At 37.0% G+C, this 17,015-nt stretch overlaps 2 protein-coding genes across 3 annotated transcripts; both read left to right on the top strand.

Annotated features, from left to right (window-relative positions):
• The first annotated feature begins 515 nt into the window (after nucleotides 1-515).
• On the top strand, nucleotides 516-8,045 carry LOC110656316 (phytochrome B). Its single transcript, XM_021813007.2, has 4 exons — nucleotides 516-3,085; nucleotides 4,502-5,309; nucleotides 5,860-6,153; nucleotides 7,178-8,045. The coding sequence occupies exons 1-4, from the start codon at nucleotides 973-975 to the stop codon at nucleotides 7,395-7,397; spliced, it is 3,435 nt and encodes a 1,144-aa protein (XP_021668699.2). The 5' UTR covers nucleotides 516-972; the 3' UTR covers nucleotides 7,398-8,045.
• Nucleotides 8,046-9,741: 1,696 nt separating this feature from the next.
• On the top strand, nucleotides 9,742-16,072 carry LOC110656315 (uncharacterized). Of its 2 annotated transcripts, none has more exons than XM_021813005.2 (14): nucleotides 9,742-9,991; nucleotides 10,091-10,613; nucleotides 10,949-11,363; nucleotides 11,445-12,105; nucleotides 12,413-12,453; nucleotides 12,903-12,971; nucleotides 13,332-13,432; nucleotides 13,606-13,684; nucleotides 13,893-13,991; nucleotides 14,114-14,182; nucleotides 14,309-14,358; nucleotides 14,474-14,555; nucleotides 14,777-14,871; nucleotides 15,528-16,072. In XM_021813005.2, the coding sequence occupies exons 2-14, from the start codon at nucleotides 10,168-10,170 to the stop codon at nucleotides 15,652-15,654; spliced, it is 2,334 nt and encodes a 777-aa protein (XP_021668697.2). In that variant the 5' UTR covers nucleotides 9,742-9,991; nucleotides 10,091-10,167; the 3' UTR covers nucleotides 15,655-16,072. The 2 variants fall into 2 exon arrangements, with proteins under 2 accessions (XP_021668697.2, XP_058000879.1); XM_058144896.1 differs by having other exon boundaries at nucleotides 9,742-9,995.
• The last annotated feature ends 943 nt before the right edge of the window (nucleotides 16,073-17,015 follow it).

The following is a 17,015-nucleotide window of genomic DNA, read 5'->3' as shown; positions in this document are numbered from 1 at the left end:
ATTTTAAGTAATTGCAATCTTGATCTAATGCCACGAAACAGTTTCTATAACTTAACCTTGGACACGTCGCAATCTCCTAAACGACTCATAAAGTCACCAATCATTTACCATCGATATTAACTTGTAGTTCTTGAAAAAACAAAAAAATTTATAGTATCTGCGGCCATTATTATATTATTATATAATTCTGAAACATGGGTCTAGGGATCATTATTTAATGTTATTGATCCATGCATTGCTCTAAACTTAAATTTATTATTAAATGATGTTTTTAATTAAAAGTGAGGAGGGAGTGTAAGCAATGAAAAATTTTATATTTCAGTGTAAAGTAAAAGAATAAATTAAAAAGGCAAACTTTTTACTTTTTAGAATAAAATACTAATGAATTAGAAAAAGTAACAAGGAGAAGGAAAAAAAAAATCTGCATGTCCCCCACAGTCACGTGCCCATCGGCCATCGCCCACCAATCAAACTAGTACTTCCTTTATTTGCCTGTCCACCTGCGGAGCGCCCTCTGTCTCTCTCTATACGCTCTTTGTCCACAAGAGAAAAAAATTCCATGGCAGAAAATTGAAAAAAAAGACAGCAAATGACAGAAAAAGAAAGAAAGAAAGCAAGTGAAAATATGCCATAGGACCAAAGACTATTCATCCTTCTCTGATTCATACCAACAAAAACGCGAATTATAAACATCCCCTCTCGCCCACAAACCCAAAAAAAAGATCAAATTAACTTTTTTTTTCTTTGTTCTGGCTACTCTTACTAGGTTTTCTCTTCCCATTTTCCAAAAGTCACATGAAAACAGCCAGTACAGATTTCTTGCTTCATAGTGACACAGAATCTTCACTATTCTCATAACCCATGTCGGTTTTTGCCTTATTTTCCCCCTTTTATGCTTTCCACCATCACTAACTAAATTCAACTGATATTTCGGCCAAAGAAGAAACAGAAGCATCAAGAAACCACCCAGTAATGGCATCAGGTGGCAGAGCAGCAGCGCACTCACAGGCACAGCAACAACAACAACAACTGCACCACAACAATAACCTTCAACCAGCTGCCCAGTCCTCGGGAACCAGCAACTTATGGGCGCACAACACCGAGTCTGTAAGCAAAGCGATTGCTCAGTACACAGTGGACGCGCAGCTTCATGCTGTTTTTGAGCAATCAGGCGAGTCCGGTAAGTCGTTTGATTACTCTCAATCAGTGAGAACCACTAACCAATCGGTCCCTGAACAGCAAATCACTGCTTACCTCTCCAAAATCCAACGTGGTGGCCATATCCAGCCTTTTGGGTGCATGATCGCCGTCGATGAAGGTTCTTTTAGGGTTATTGGATACAGCGAAAACGCTTGTGAAATGCTCGGTTTAACGCCGCAATCAGTCCCTTCTCTTGAGAAACCGGAAATCCTTTCTATTGGGACTGATGTGCGTACTCTTTTCACTCCCTCGAGTGCGGTTTTACTAGAAAAAGCATTTGGAGCAAGGGAAATCACGTTACTGAACCCTCTTTGGATTCACTCCAAGAATTCAGGGAAACCCTTTTACGCAATTTTGCATAGGATTGATGTTGGGATTGTTATTGATTTAGAACCTGCTAGGACAGAGGACCCTGCTTTATCTATAGCTGGGGCCGTGCAGTCACAGAAATTAGCAGTACGTGCGATTTCACGTTTACAATCACTTCCTGGGGGAGATATTAAACTGTTGTGTGATACTGTGGTGGAATGTGTGAGGGAGCTTACTGGGTATGATAGGGTTATGGTTTATAAGTTTCATGAGGATGAGCATGGTGAGGTTGTAGCTGAGAACAAAAGGCCTGATTTAGAACCTTATATTGGTTTACATTATCCAGCAACTGATATACCCCAGGCTTCGAGGTTTTTGTTTAGGCAGAGTAGAGTTAGAATGATAGTGGATTGCCATGCCACACCAGTTCGTGTTATTCAGGATGAAGCACTAATGCAGCCTTTATGCTTGGTTGGTTCAACTCTTCGTGCTCCTCATGGTTGTCATGCTCAGTATATGACAAATATGGAGTCAATTGCATCGTTGGCCATGGCAGTCATTATTAATGGAAATGATGAAGAAGCTATTGGTGGGAGGAATTCAATGAGGCTTTGGGGTTTAGTTGTTTGTCATCACACTTCTGCTAGGAGCATTCCATTTCCACTTCGTTATGCTTGCGAGTTCCTCATGCAGGCTTTTGGACTTCAATTGAATATGGAGTTGCAATTAGCTTCCCAGCTGTCAGAGAAGCATGTTTTGAGGACTCAAACACTGTTATGTGATATGCTTCTGCGTGACTCTCCTACTGGCATTGTTACTCAAAGTCCGAGTATAATGGACCTTGTGAAGTGTGATGGGGCAGCACTTTATTACCAAGGAAAGTACCATCCATTAGGTGTGACCCCAACTGAAGTCCAAATAAAAGATATTGTGGTGTGGTTGTTGGCATTTCATGGAGATTCAACCGGTTTGAGCACAGATAGTTTGGCTGATGCTGGGTACCCTGGGGCAGCCTTGCTGGGTGATGCTGTTTGTGGGATGGCTGTTGCTTATATCACTAAGAGAGATTTCTTATTCTGGTTTCGGTCTCACACCGCGAAGGAGATCAAATGGGGTGGCGCAAAGCATCATCCGGGGGACAAGGATGATGGCCAGAGGATGCATCCACGTTCTTCATTCAAGGCATTTTTGGAGGTGGTAAAGAGCCGTAGTTTACCATGGGAGAATGCTGAAATGGATGCAATTCACTCTTTGCAGCTTATTCTTCGAGACTCATTTAGGGATGCTGAAGCAAGCAATTCCAAAGCTATTGCAAATACCCAACTTGGGGATCTGGAGTTGCAAGGGATGGATGAACTCAGCTCAGTGGCAAGGGAAATGGTTAGGCTAATAGAGACTGCAACTGCTCCTATATTTGCTGTAGATGTTGATGGCTGCATAAATGGTTGGAATGCAAAAGTTGCTGAGTTGACAGGGCTCTCAGTTGAGGAAGCTATGGGAAAGTCTTTGGTTCATGATCTTGTTTATAAGGAGTATGAAGAAACTGTTGGCAAGCTTCTTTCTCATGCTTTAAGAGGTATCATTTTCACTCCTAACACATTTCAGGATTTTATCAAGCGGGTAATGTAGTGTGTTTTTGCCCTTTAATCATATTAAACATGCAAATGTAGACCTTAGAATGAAACCTTTAGAAAACATAGTTTTTTTTTTCCTCCTAAAAAATGTATTATTATCGTAGTTGGTGAAAAAGTAGGACAATGTTTTGAAATCCTGGGGATGGTGGGAAGTTTCACGTAGCAGTGGAAATCATAGTGGATGCTGGCTCTCTTGAAGTGCTAACTAGAGAATATTTTGATGGTTTCACATGCATGGAATGGCTGAACTTTTCTGATTAAAATACTTTAATAAAGTAATGCAGATACTTGTTCTGTTCTTGAGTTTGCGCTCTATTTAATTTGACGAGTACTGATGTAACAAAAGCTGTGATAAGGATGATGTCTTCAAAATCAGCTACAATAAACAAGGGGATTGAGGATTTTTGGCTGGATTTGAGAAAACAGGTTACGACGGTCTCTAAGTAACTAACAGGATAGAGGGTTTTTTTTTTTTTTACATGGTAATTGGGAATTGGTATACAGCCAATTGGAAGAAACATTAAAAATGAAAAAAAAAAAAAAAAGAGAAGGCAAACTAGTTGGACTAAGCATAACTCTCTAGGATCTCGGTTGTTACACCTAGAAAATAATAAAAAAAAAATTCCCTGACATTTCCAAAAACAAGACACTAAATGCTGAGCTCTTCTTCACACTCCCTTTTGAAGTGAACTATTAGTCCCATATGTAGGCTATTCAAGGAGATGATTTTAATGTTCTGTGAAGAGTGAAACGTAGGTAGTACTTTACAAACAAACACCCGAGATTGTATTACTTCTTGAGGACTGGGTCTCCAGTACTCTAATGAGGCTGCTGAGTAAGCAGCTATACATTGTCAATTTGTACAAGCACACACCTACGTATCTTGAGGTAGAAATCTCTGAGTCTTCTGTGCTCGAAAGACAGTAATGGCTAAAGTAAAAGTAAAATTTTGGTTTTTTAATTTTGAAGTACTCTTACGACTGAATGTCTGCTATTTTAAGGCCCTATCAAGTTATATGAATAACAAAGTGGGAAAAGAGAATGGAGACTCATTCCCTCCATATAAATGTGTTCATTGTTCATATTGCCTTGATCTATGGGCATCTGTTAGAGAGAGTCATTACATGCTGTTCTTATTTGTTGTCACTAATGAAACTTAAAAAATTGAAAAGATCATGCTACAGTTGCTAAAAGAAATTTGATGGATTTGTTATCCTGTTGTGCCTATATGAACATTGTCACTAATCGTGTGTCAGCAATCTAACATTAGTGTTGGGATGAGCTTTGATATAAGATAGCAATTGATGAATTATTGATCATTGATTGCTTATTTTATTACTGAATTTTAACAAATGCAGGCAAAGAAGATAAGAATGTAGAAATAAAATTGAGGACATTTGGCTCTGAACAAGAAAAGAAGGCTGTTTTTGTGGTGGTGAATGCTTGTTCTAGCAAAGATTACATGAATAATATAGTTGGAGTGTGCTTTGTTGGTCAGGATATTACTGGTCAAAAAGTGGTAATGGACAAATTCATCCATATCCAAGGTGATTACAGGGCTATTGTTCATAGTCCAAATCCTTTGATCCCTCCGATATTTGCTTCAGATGAAAACACTTGCTGCTTGGAGTGGAACACTGCAATGGAAAAGCTTACAGGGTGGACCCGAGGAGAAATTATTGGGAAGATGTTGGTTGGGGAGGTTTTTGGCAGTTGCTGTCGGCTGAAGGGTCCAGATGCATTGACAAAATTCATGATTGTCCTGCACAGTGCAATTGGAGGACAGGATACAGACAAATATCCATTTTCCTTCTTGGATCGGAATGGAAAATTTGTCCAAGCTCTTTTGACAGCAAACAAAAGGATAGATATGGGGGGCCAGATTATTGGAGCCTTCTGCTTCTTGCAGATTGCAAGTCATGAGTTGCAGCAAGCTTTGAAAGTCCAGAGGCAACAGGAGAAGAAATGCTTTACAAGGATGAAAGAGTTGGCTTACATTTGCCAGGAAATAAAGAATCCTCTAAGTGGTATACGGTTTACAAACTCACTGTTGGAGGCTACAGACTTGACTGAGGATCAAAAGCAGTTTCTTGAAACGAGTGCTGCTTGTGAGAAGCAGATGTTGAAGATCATTCGAGATGTTGATCTGGAGAGTATTGAAGATGGGTGAGTTTTCCTTGTACAAATTATTGCAACTTGTGGACTGCCAAAAGAAATATGATGCAAGCAATATTTCTGTACTAGCTGGCACTTCACTTATAGAAATATATGTTCATCAAGGAAATATTACATGATTATTTACATAACCATTTTGGCACAAACCACTAAGCAAATGCCAATCTGAAACAGGCCGTGCACCTCTTAGATCTCTTTTAAAGTGTTTCATGATAATGAGCTCTATAGTCTTGAAATCTGGCTCACAACCATTGTTAGGAAGCAATATGTTATAGCAGCTCAAATTTAAATAAGCTAAAAAATATCTTTCATGTAGATGAGTTCAATCCATGGATTGATGTCTGACTGTAGTACGTACTCATAAGCTGTATCAATACTATGCTGTTCAATTCAGCATGCATATTTGGTTTTGAGAATGCATTAAAAAGAAAAAAGTTTTCTGAGCATCAGGGCTAATGCATTCCTTTTCTTTACTTTTGCATCTGAGTCCCAGTGTAGATATCACTAATGAGAGGAAATTTTCTGTTTGCTTTTGAACTAGTTCACTGGAGCTTGAGAAGGCTCAATTCTTACTTGGGAGTGTCATAGATGCTGTAGTTAGCCAAGTAATGTTATTGCTGAGGGAAAGAAATCTGCAATTGATTCGTGATATTCCAGAGGAAATAAAATCTCTGGCTGTATATGGTGATCAGGTGAGAATTCAACAGGTGTTGGCTGATTTCTTGTTGAATATGGTGCGTTGTGCACCATCTTCAGAAGGTTGGGTAGAGATTCATGTTCGTCCAACACTGAAGCAAGCCTCTGATGGACTTACTGTTGTGCATACAGAATTCAGGTGTGTCATCCTTCTTGCATATTTTTAATGATATTTTATATTGATAAGTAAAAGAACCCAAAAATTTCGATGGATGGCTATTCTCTCTACCTTCTCTTTTTCTGTTTTCATTTTAAGTCCCTTTCCATAGTATTGTCATAGTTCTAGTAATGTTTTACTTGAAATACGTATGCTAAAAGTCAAAGCTTTATGCAAATAATTTATGCTGTGAAACTGTAATGACTTGCAATAAACTTTCTTTAATTGGCCAGTCTTTTATAATACCTTTTGTTCTTGACCACTCCTAATGATTAGTTGTAGAGTCTAACTGATCTCCAAGTCAGGAATCTTGACTCTAAAGTAGGTTTGGTTAATCCATGGAAATAAAACTAAAGGGTCAATTACAAAAAACTCTCTAGGGTTTGACACAATACACACTTTGGTTCTCATTTTTTAAAAATTCAACAGTTTAATCTCTAAGTTCTTTTATAGATAAAAAAGAAAAATCGCATTTTAGATGAAGACTTCTAACTCTTTTACAGTTATTTTTAATCAATGAAGTACTGAAATGCTGAATTTTAGAAAAGAATGGACTACAGTGTATGATAGGCCAAATCTCTTGGATGGAGGTTTTCACACACAGAATTATTAGGTATGGATTCGAGCAGTCCTGTCTGAGTTTCAAGCCTAAGATATTTTCATAAGAGAAATTGTGGAAATCAGTTTTTGTAGCTCTATAATGTCAATTGTGATATTCAGATGGCTACTTTGGTTTGTTGAATAACTTGGTTGGTGAACAAGGGTGCTCAATGATGCTGTAGCTGAGTCATCTGTACTGTCCTCTTGAACATTTGCTTTATACTCGTATGTAATAGTTTCAGTTGGATGCTTCAGTTTTCAAGCTTTTTCTGTACCAAATACTAACACAAGAAGAAAATGTAAATGATGATCACTTGCAATCAGCAATGCATGGAATTGGCATGTTTTGTCGTGTTGTTAGTGTTTTTGATATTATTAAATTGACTGTGATGATGTGTTTGTGAAGGATGGTTTGCCCTGGTGAAGGTCTTTCTCCTGAATTAGTTCAAGACATGTTCCACAGCAGTCGATGGACAACTCAAGAAGGCCTGGGGCTCAGCATGTGCAGGAAGATTTTGAAGCTAATGCAAGGTGAAGTACAATACATCAGAGAGTCAGAAAGATGTTATTTCCTAGTTATCCTTGATCTTCCCTTGGCTCGGAGAGGTGCAAAAAGTGTTGACTAGCATTTTTAGCCCTGGAGATATGCTGAAGAGCTTTCTCAATTTTGACCACAACATTGGTGATGCAACTCATGAAGACCATTTTCAAATCCCAGTTACGAGGTTTAATCTTGTACCAAAGGCACCTGATTAGGCTAATCTTTAAGGTAATACAGCTGTTTCATTCCATCCGTTTCAAACATGTTTGATGCTTTTCCATTGACACTAGCTTGAATTAGCAACCTTGGTGGCTGATAAATGTTTGCCTAGAAGCGTAATGATCTCATTGATATGGTTATGCCATATCAGAATGTGGAAGTTGTGCTGTCATGTAATCAAGAAGCAAGGAATGGATCTTAGTACATTTTTGTGAAGGCTTGCATGATAAAAGAGTCTTGCAGTTGGACTAAATTGCATCTGTATCTTGCTGTAAGTAAATATTTCTATCATATCTTCTCCTCAAGATTAACATAGCATATGGTCAGGCTACTTCCAATCCTCCAGAGCTAGTATTCTAATAGTTTTATTTTTTTTTTTAATAATACTTTGAAATGTCCAGCTCTGGTATTTAGGATGAGAATTCTGACTGCCTTGTTTGTAAGTGCAGATTGTTATGGTGCTAGTGGGTTTTGAGGACAGATTATAATGGATATATGGTTCATAGTTGATTAATTTCTTATTTAATTTATGCTTATATATGGATACGTTGAATGATAAAACTACATTATATTGGGAATTTAATATGTAAATGCTTAATTAATTTAATGTTATCCGCCTAAGCTCTAATGAAGGAGGTTTCCAGGTCAACATTTTAAAAATGGTAGCCAGCTCATGTAGGGGTGGCCACCGGGCCGGTTTGAGTCAATTTTGGTTCAAGATTTAGGGGATTGAAACCGAAGGATCCAACTATCGGTTTCTTTGGTTTCAATTTTGATTTTAATTTTAATTGAATTCAAAAGTTAATTTTTTTTTTTTTATAAAAAATTTACTTTTAATTTTAAATATGAATTTGAATTGAATTTAGTCTATTGATTTTAATTCAATTCAAAGTTGATTTTAATTAATTTGATTTTGATTAATTTTAATTTTAAATTAGATTAATTTAGTTTTAATTTCGAAAATAATCACATGTGACATGGGTGGAGATAAGGATGCGAGTTGCGACTCATCTTATAAAAGCTTTAGGTTAGCAATGGTAATTTTTATCTGCTACAATTGAACAATTTGATTGAACTATCACTTGTTTCCCTTATTGGAGATATATACGTACATTAGAAGAAGATGAGAGGAAGATTTGGATGCTGGCTCTCGTCTCTATCCATCCCTCTTCAACTGTGTTTGCGTGCGTGCACGCCCTTAATCATGCTGTGCACGCAAACAAAAGTTGTAGGGTGAAAAACAAGGGCTCTACATAGTCCATACAGTGAGCGAAGACCAACTTGCCTCTTAACTTTCAAAATTAGAACTACCTATCCTTCACCAGCGTAAAAATTTTTTATTTAAATTTAATTTATTATAAATTTAAAATATAAATAAATTTAAAATAAATTAAATTTAAATAAAAAAATTCATGTACTTCAAAATAAAAGAATAAATCAACAAAAATAAAAGAAAAATAGAGCTAAAAACGATAGATATACCTTCACCCAAACTGTAAATAAACCTATAATGATATACAACAAATATTGTATAATCGTTGTAGACACTGAAAGTTTGGAGATTGATTGTATTTTCCTATTGGGTATTTTTAAATTTGATTATTTTTATTTAATCAACGACTCAATGTTTAATAATAACCATTTTGTTTGTTTATTAACACATATAATTAACTTAAAAATTAATCTTAATTCCAAAACCCCATTCAAGCTGATCAAGTGGTGATTACAAAAATAGATTAAGGACATAATGGTAAATCCATCATAGTTGTACCCTAAGTTTGTCCAATGAAGAGCTGAAATTTGCGAATTAATAAGTAATCAAAATCCTCAAGTTAACCTCAGCTTTCTGGCAATATTAAAATTAGAAAAATTATAAGTGCAAGGGGAGCATTGTTTTCTAGCCGCCAGTTTAAGAGATGGAGTGGAAGGATGAAAAAGAGGTGTGGACGTGAACCAGTGATCTATTGGTCTTTTTAGAGGGAAACGCAAACAGACAAATAAATTCCAACCCCACTTGTCAAATAGAGTGTATACCACGTGCGTCCAATATTGGACACATATGTGAAACAAATCTAGCACTATGATTGGCCACAACAATCCACGTACTCACATAGCGCGTGAAGAAAAAAAAACCAAGCTGGTTTTCTCTAGTATAAATAATGATAAGAAGGAAAGAGAATCCAAAACAACCATAATATAAACTAACCAGTAACCGCCCAAAGACAAAAGCTTGTTAGAGGGAGAAAATCAAAGTTTTCATTTTTTTGTTTTTTTGGGAAGGCAAGTAGAAGAATAATTAATTATATTATTTATTATAAAACCAGCCTAATTAAAGAGAAAAGAAATGAAGCTGATGGTGATAAGGTGAAAAAAACCTTCCCATCTCTCTAGACTTCTTCTAGAGAAAAGAGAAGAAGAGAGACAAAAGTCAGAGAAGCAAGAGAAGAGAGACTGCTTTTGGTGGGTGTGTGTGATATCAATTTCAACTCTTTACATAGCTCTTTCATTTTCTTTGCTTGACATTAATAGGACTATACTGAATACCCTTATCCGTTTCAGCTTCAAAAACCATTATCAGGTTTATACATAGAGAGAGAAAGAGGAAGTGGGTTTGTGTTTGATTTTGGATTCTGGAAATGGAGACTCCGCCAGCAGAGGAGCTTTTGAGGAAGATCCAGGAGCTGGAAGCAGGGCAAGCACACCTTAAACAGGAGATGTCTAAGCTTAAGCTCACTAGCGATCCGAAATCGGAGCAGCACTTGCAGCATCGCCAGCAGCAGTCGCACCAACGCTCCCATTCCATATCGCCACAAAAGACGGGACCTAGGGGGAGGGGCGGCGGTGGTGGGGTGGGGCCGGGTTTCGAGGCTGTTGCAGCTTGGAAGAAGGGTTCGACTTCGTTTAGGCATTCGTCCCCGTTGCAGAGAGAAAGCCGGAGTACGAATAGGACTAATGCCGCTAAAGAAGGAGCAAATTGCGGGCCATCGGCTGTCAAGTTTACCGATAAGCAGTATTTGAATATATTGCAGTCTATGGGGCAATCTGTTCATATTTTTGATCTTAGTGGCCGTATCATTTATTGGTGAGTTGTTGATTTATGCTATATGATTTTTGCTATTAATGGGTTTTGAGTTTTTGTATGATTGGTTGGAGAGGGGAGGTGTTATTAGGGAATGTTTGGATGAGTAATTGTTATTTAATGCTGGATGGAACTGTAGATTGCTGATGGTTGACTGCTAGAGATTGGGATTATGAATTTTCTTGATACAAGTGAGAAAGATAAGGCTTTGACTTGGAGTTTCACTGTTAATTAGTGTTGAATGTGTGATTTTTGGCTTTAACTATGGGTAGAGGTTGATGTTTCAATATCATTGATGTTTCAAATTTGGTGTATTTAGTTATTTTCCGATTCTGCAGGAACCGATCTGCTGAAATCCTTTATGGCTATTCTGCGGCAGAGGCTCTTGGTCAGGATGCCATTGAGCTGCTTGCAGATCCTCGGGATTTTTCAGTGGCAAATGATATAGTGAATCGTGTCACAATGGGAGAGAGCTGGACGGGGCAGTTTCCAGTCAAGAACAAGATGGGAGAGAGGTTTACAGCTGTTGCAACTAATACTCCATTCTTTGGTGACGATGGTACTTTGGTTGGGATTATCTGTGTATCGAGTGATTCAAGGCCGTTTCAAGAAATGAGGGTTGCAATGGCAGATTCGAAGAATTCGGAAGAAGATTCAAGCTTTAGTCGGCCTAGAAGTACGGTTGCAGCAAAACTTGGTCTTGATTCTCAACAGCCTCTGCAAGCAGCAATTGCATCTAAGATATCAAATTTGGTTAGTCTGTTTGGTTCTTATGTTAATGTGAATTTAACTAAGTGGTGTGGCACATCTTGATTATACAAATCACCAAAACAGGCATCCAAGGTGAGCAACAAAGTGAAGTCAAAATTGCGGACAGAAAATAACAGCGTGGATCGTGAATGTGGGAGCGGTGATAGTCATCAATCTGACCATGGCTTCTCAGATGCAGCACTCTCTGACCATAGGGAGGATGCAAATTCTAGTGGAGCTAGCACACCCAGAGGAGATATGCATCCGTCCCATTTTGGTACATTTTCTCAGGTCGAGGACAGGTCTCCAACGAAACCCTCCAGAGATTCTGGTGATGAGGGCGAAGGAAAACCTGCAATTCACAAGATTATTACCTCAAAAGCTGAGGCTTGGATGGGCAAGAAAGGTTTATCATGGCCCTGGAAAGGGAATGAAAGGGAAGGCTCAGATACAAGGACCCGTTTTATGTGGCCCTGGTTGCAAAATGATCAAGAGAGTGAAACAGTTCATCTGAGGAGTCCCACCTCAGGTGCAAAACCTGAAAGCCAGGCAAATGAGGGTAATCGACCTACCTATAATGAGGCTTCTGGTTCCTGGTCCTCTGTTAACGTTAACAGCACCAGCAGTGCCAGCAGCTGTGGAAGTACCAGCAGTAGTGCTATTAATAAGGTGGACATGGACACTGACTGTTTAGATTACGAAATATTGTGGGAAGACTTGATAATTGGAGAACAAATTGGGCAAGGTAATAATCATTTGGTTAAAAACTGTGCTTTTGGAGCATAAATTTAGCTTATTTTCAAGAATTATTAACTTAAAAGTGCCCTTAGTCGAGCCCATTTACCTGCATTTGATACTTACTAAACTTCAAGTTATTCATCTGCACTGAAAATTTTTATCTTAGTTGACTGGGGAAATTACAAATGAACATCTAAGGTTGACTTCACTTATTTTTCATCAAGGTTCCTCATCTCTGAGTTCAGGTTGTGATATTTTGCTTGATTATTAACCATTCTGATTTTCTTTGGCCATTTTTACCTTTATTTATGCAGGTTCTTGCGGGACTGTATATCATGCCCTGTGGTATGGATCAGTATGTTCTTTGCTTTTGCTTATAACAGTTTTATTCCAAGAGAATGCATAAACACTATTTACATGGAGCCAGATTTAAGTAATTTGAGATCAGATGCTGCATTTTGGCTTCCATCTTACCAAATCTATGGTTTTTCATCTGTAGATAATGGATATTATGGACTTGAAGAAACTTGAATTGTGACAATATAACACCTCACTAATGTTCTACTTCTAAGTTGCCTAGTCAGTTTGGCATGCTAATAACATATACCTTTGTTTTTGTCTATGAATGGTATATGTGGACTCTGCTTTATTTTTCTTTTTACAAAAATGATGTTGCACTGCTGGCTAGGATCCTAATCAACCTATAATTTTATTTTGTATTTGATGGAACAGGAAAAGAGCACAAAAATATTATGATGATTGATAATTAATTGTGTTGGTTGAGTGATATCCATTTTATTTCAGGATGTTGCTGTTAAGGTATTCTCCAAGCAAGAATATTCAGAAGATGTTATACTTTCATTTAGACAAGAGGTACATATCATTGTTAACTTGGTGGCCTTAAGTTTCTTAGTTTCTTGCCGTTTGAGTACACTTTAATTGGCTAGGGTATAGCAGTCTTAGCTAATTTCCCCACCTATCCCATTAAATCTAAGCCTTGGGTACATGTAAGCATGATTATGGTTATTAATGCTTTAAAATCTTAAATGCAACCAGTTCAATTATATTGGACGCTCTGATGAAACGAGTAATTGTACATACTTAGATTTGACTTTGAAGTGGTCTGTTCCATTCTTATTTAATTTAGCATCCCCACATCCCAAAAAAATACCTTTCTAGTTCTTCTCTTTGTTTAGTTAGCAATAATCCCACATTATTGCTTCATTTCTGAAGGTGTCTCTTATGAAAAGACTTCGACATCCAAATATATTGCTTTTCATGGGTGCTGTCACTTCGTGTCAGCGTCTCTGCATTGTTACAGAGTTCCTTCCACGGTAATTCTTAACTGCAACAGCAAGCTGTCCGTATTATCTTTTGCTTTTCTCACCTGTAATAATAATAATAATAATAATAATAATAATAATAATAATAATAATAATAATAATAATAAGTTTGGCATACTATTAGGCTGATGGGTACACCTCTTCTGTTTTTCATATTGATGCAGTGGAAGTTTGTTTCGCTTACTCCAGAGGAACACAACCAAACTGGATTGGAGGCGACGTGTCCATATGGCGTCAGATATAGTGAGTTTCAGCAATTTTATGGGAGAAATTATTTATTTTATTCTAAGAGGATTACTGTGGGTTGGTCTTGTGGGTGATATGTAGGTTTTCATTGTTGTTGCTTCATTGCTTCCACTTTCTGTAATTTCTACTTGAGGCGGTTCAGTGAATGTTTCTTGCTTTTGGTTATTACGGCAACTCATACATTATTTCATTATTTATGCTACAGGCACGGGGTATGAATTATCTTCATCATTGCAATCCACCCATCATTCATCGTGATTTGAAGTCTTCAAATCTTCTGGTTGATAAGAACTGGACTGTTAAGGTCTGTCATTAATTTTAAGTAAAGTTTTCCCCTTTTTTTCCATTTCAAATTCTTTGCTTGGGGAAATTTTGTATTGAGATGAACGTGATAATAATAATAATCATCTGAATATTGTTTCACAGGTTGGTGATTTTGGTCTATCACGTCTAAAGCATGAAACTTACCTGACAACTATGACTGGGAAGGGAACGGTATTTTAACTAGCAATTATACTTTCTTTTTCAGTTTTATCAGTCTTCTTGGTCTAAATAATTTCACATTTTGCTGCTTAAAAATTTAATATCAAATACTCAGCCTACCAAATTTTTGTATTGCAGCCTCAATGGATGGCGCCAGAAGTTCTACGTAATGAACCCTCCGATGAAAAGTATGTACACTTTAGATTATAAAAATGTTAGAACTTTGGAATTCCTGATTAAAATTATATTTCTAGGCCACCAACTTAAAATAATGTGCCTTTCTTGTTGCCTGGGATCATTTAGGTCCGATGTATACAGCTTTGGAGTGATACTATGGGAACTTGCAACTGAGAAGATTCCCTGGGATAATCTCAACTCGATGCAGGTATAATTTTCATTTGAGCTGTTTCTGATGATATTTTTTTAGGAAATTAGAAAACCAACTATTGTGATCAAACATAGTCTTTCAGTATTTTGAGAGGAGACTGCTTTTGTGGCAAAAACTGAAGTGAATACTACAATTGATTTCCTATTTGTCAATTTCTTTAAACAAAAGGTGATATCGCTTACTACATATATTAGCAATAGTTTGTTTACTACTTACAGGTGATTGGAGCTGTAGGGTTCATGAATCAGCGGTTAGAGATCCCCAAAGATGTGGATCCACAGTGGGCTTCTATAATTGAGAGTTGCTGGCACAGGTGCTTACTCTCCTCACAATGGTTACTTGCTTTTGTTTGCATTTTCTAGAGTATCAGATCGACTTAAAGTATTGACGAAGACACCCTAGTTATAAAAAGTGCTTAATGGGTGTTTAGGATGCTTATTAGACATCCACTACGATAAATTAATTGAGGTACATATGCACAATATTTTTGGGCTATGGTTGTGTTGTTTTCATATTATTTGATGTCTAACTCCTTTTCTCTCTTGCTTTTCCTTTACTTTATTCCTACCTGACATTGGCACGTGAAGATTTTTCTGAATCATTGTAATGGGTGCAAACAAAATATGAGTTATGGTCCAGATATTGCTAAATGGAAGTAGCTATATGGAAGATTCATCTAACCCATGTTAGGACGTAGACCATTTGCAGAGGTTGACCTTGGCCACGGAGATATTTCTTTCTGTTGAGAGATATTTGAGGTTAATTTTGTGAATTTCATTTTAGTGGTAAGGGTTGAAAGGAATGCATAGATTAGGTCAGTATAGGTACTGATTGAGACATAATTATATTCAAAGTTGAAATTAATTGTTTTATCTGTCTCTTTCTTTTTATGGTGGTCTACTACTTAAAAAGTATTTTCAAATTGATAAAGGTTGCTAACAGTGAATCTGTAACTTTTGCTGAAACCAGTGATCCTCAGTGCCGTCCAACATTCCAAGAACTGCTGGAAAAACTTAGAGATATGCAAAGACAATACACCATTCAATTTCAGGCAGCCCGTTCTGCAGCTGGAGACAACACACAAAAGGAATTATAGATCAAAAATCATTTGTTTCTGATTTTGTTTCGTCAACATGGCCACAGAAAGCAACAGCAATTTCTTTTGCTGGCAATCACCAGTAAGAAACTGGTTACCACAATTGCCCACAGATTGCCTCACAGCAGGCAGACGAGGGAAGGGAGAAAGAAAATGTAGTAGTTGGCATACATGTGATCTGCCTAATTTTAATGGTGAGTGGTTGGTTTTGATGTTTGTTTAATTACCGACCATTAAAATATTCCAAATCTATAATCGGTGGTGCTGTGTGATTGGAGTTATGCTAGTTGGGTTCATGTAACCGGTAGTGATTTTTGTGAGGGGATGCGTAGGACCACTTTGAAAAGTTGTACAGAACACATTTTTCCATTGATAAACTAGATTGAGATAAATATCTTAAAGACAGTTGTTTGTTGGATGTTCCATTGTCCCCAGTTGTTGGGTCTGAATGTTAAATGTTTGGCATGTTCCTTTTTATCAAAAACAGCTTGGCTACATACGTATTCTGAGCAAGATAAAATTCATTAAAACTTGATAAGAGGCTATGAGGCTGTCAATATATAAATGAAAGATCTAGAGACCAACCTAAGAGAAGTACAAAAATACTGAAAAATCTGTCATTTTCACCGCTAATTCAATTGGAGGGTATACATTTTTTCAACGATTTTTTTTTATCTTTTTAAATTAAAAAAAAAATCAATTTTGAAATGAAACAAATTTACTGAGTAATACAATATAATCTAAAAATATTACACATTTTTTAGGATTTAATCCAAAATCATTTAGAGTGAAGAAAGTAAATTCATATAACCAACCTTAAATTTTTTAGATTAAGACTTAGTTGAATTGAGTTAAAATAAACAAACCATCCAATTCCAATTTAATTCGGTACTTATTTTAATCAAGTCTGATTCCGGACTATCAACGACTGGCCATCCCATTTTTTAAGCTCATCAGAAGCAAAATGATCTGCCATAAAATCTTTTATTTCTGTTCTTGATTTAATCAGTTGTATCACATTTAGAAAATCTATAAAATAAAGAAATAAACAAACTCAAAAGGATTGAAACAATGGGCTACTTGGCAGATATCATTCCAAGTCCTGCATGAGTGGCAGTAAACCATTGCTAAAGTTCTCAAGGTTGAAACATTGGGGGTACTCGAATGTTTGATGTTTCTAAAACATTGTTAATAACATCCTATCCGAGATACAAGATTGCAGGCAAGAAGCAAATCCAAAGCATGCAATAATTTCCCTTTCATGCAATAATCTTGGGACAAATGAGGATGGTGCTTCGAGATGACACTGACGAGGCCAACCACAATCCTAATCTAGAAAAGTGCCCATGAATATTGCTGCT

The sequence above is a fragment of the Hevea brasiliensis genome, chromosome 4 (assembly GCF_030052815.1).
Source record: "Hevea brasiliensis isolate MT/VB/25A 57/8 chromosome 4, ASM3005281v1, whole genome shotgun sequence".
NCBI classification, from domain to species: domain Eukaryota; kingdom Viridiplantae; phylum Streptophyta; class Magnoliopsida; order Malpighiales; family Euphorbiaceae; genus Hevea; species Hevea brasiliensis.
Note: the sequence above shows the minus strand (reverse complement) of the source record. Positions and strands in the feature narration are given on the sequence as shown.

Excerpts from the sequence above, each read along its gene's own strand:
- LOC110656316 (XM_021813007.2), top strand. The coding sequence starts at position 973 with ATGGCATCAGGTGGCAGAGCAGCAGCGCACTCACAGGCACAGCAACAA. Across the intron at positions 3,086-4,501 it reads TCTTTCTCATGCTTTAAGAG|GCAAAGAAGATAAGAATGTA; the intron begins GTATCATTTTCA and ends TAACAAATGCAG. Across the intron at positions 6,154-7,177 it reads GTTGTGCATACAGAATTCAG|GATGGTTTGCCCTGGTGAAG; the intron begins GTGTGTCATCCT and ends GTGTTTGTGAAG.
- LOC110656315 (XM_021813005.2), top strand. The coding sequence starts at position 10,168 with ATGGAGACTCCGCCAGCAGAGGAGCTTTTGAGGAAGATCCAGGAGCTG. Across the intron at positions 12,454-12,902 it reads ATGCCCTGTGGTATGGATCA|GATGTTGCTGTTAAGGTATT; the intron begins GTATGTTCTTTG and ends ATTTTATTTCAG. Across the intron at positions 13,685-13,892 it reads TCCATATGGCGTCAGATATA|GCACGGGGTATGAATTATCT; the intron begins GTGAGTTTCAGC and ends TTTATGCTACAG.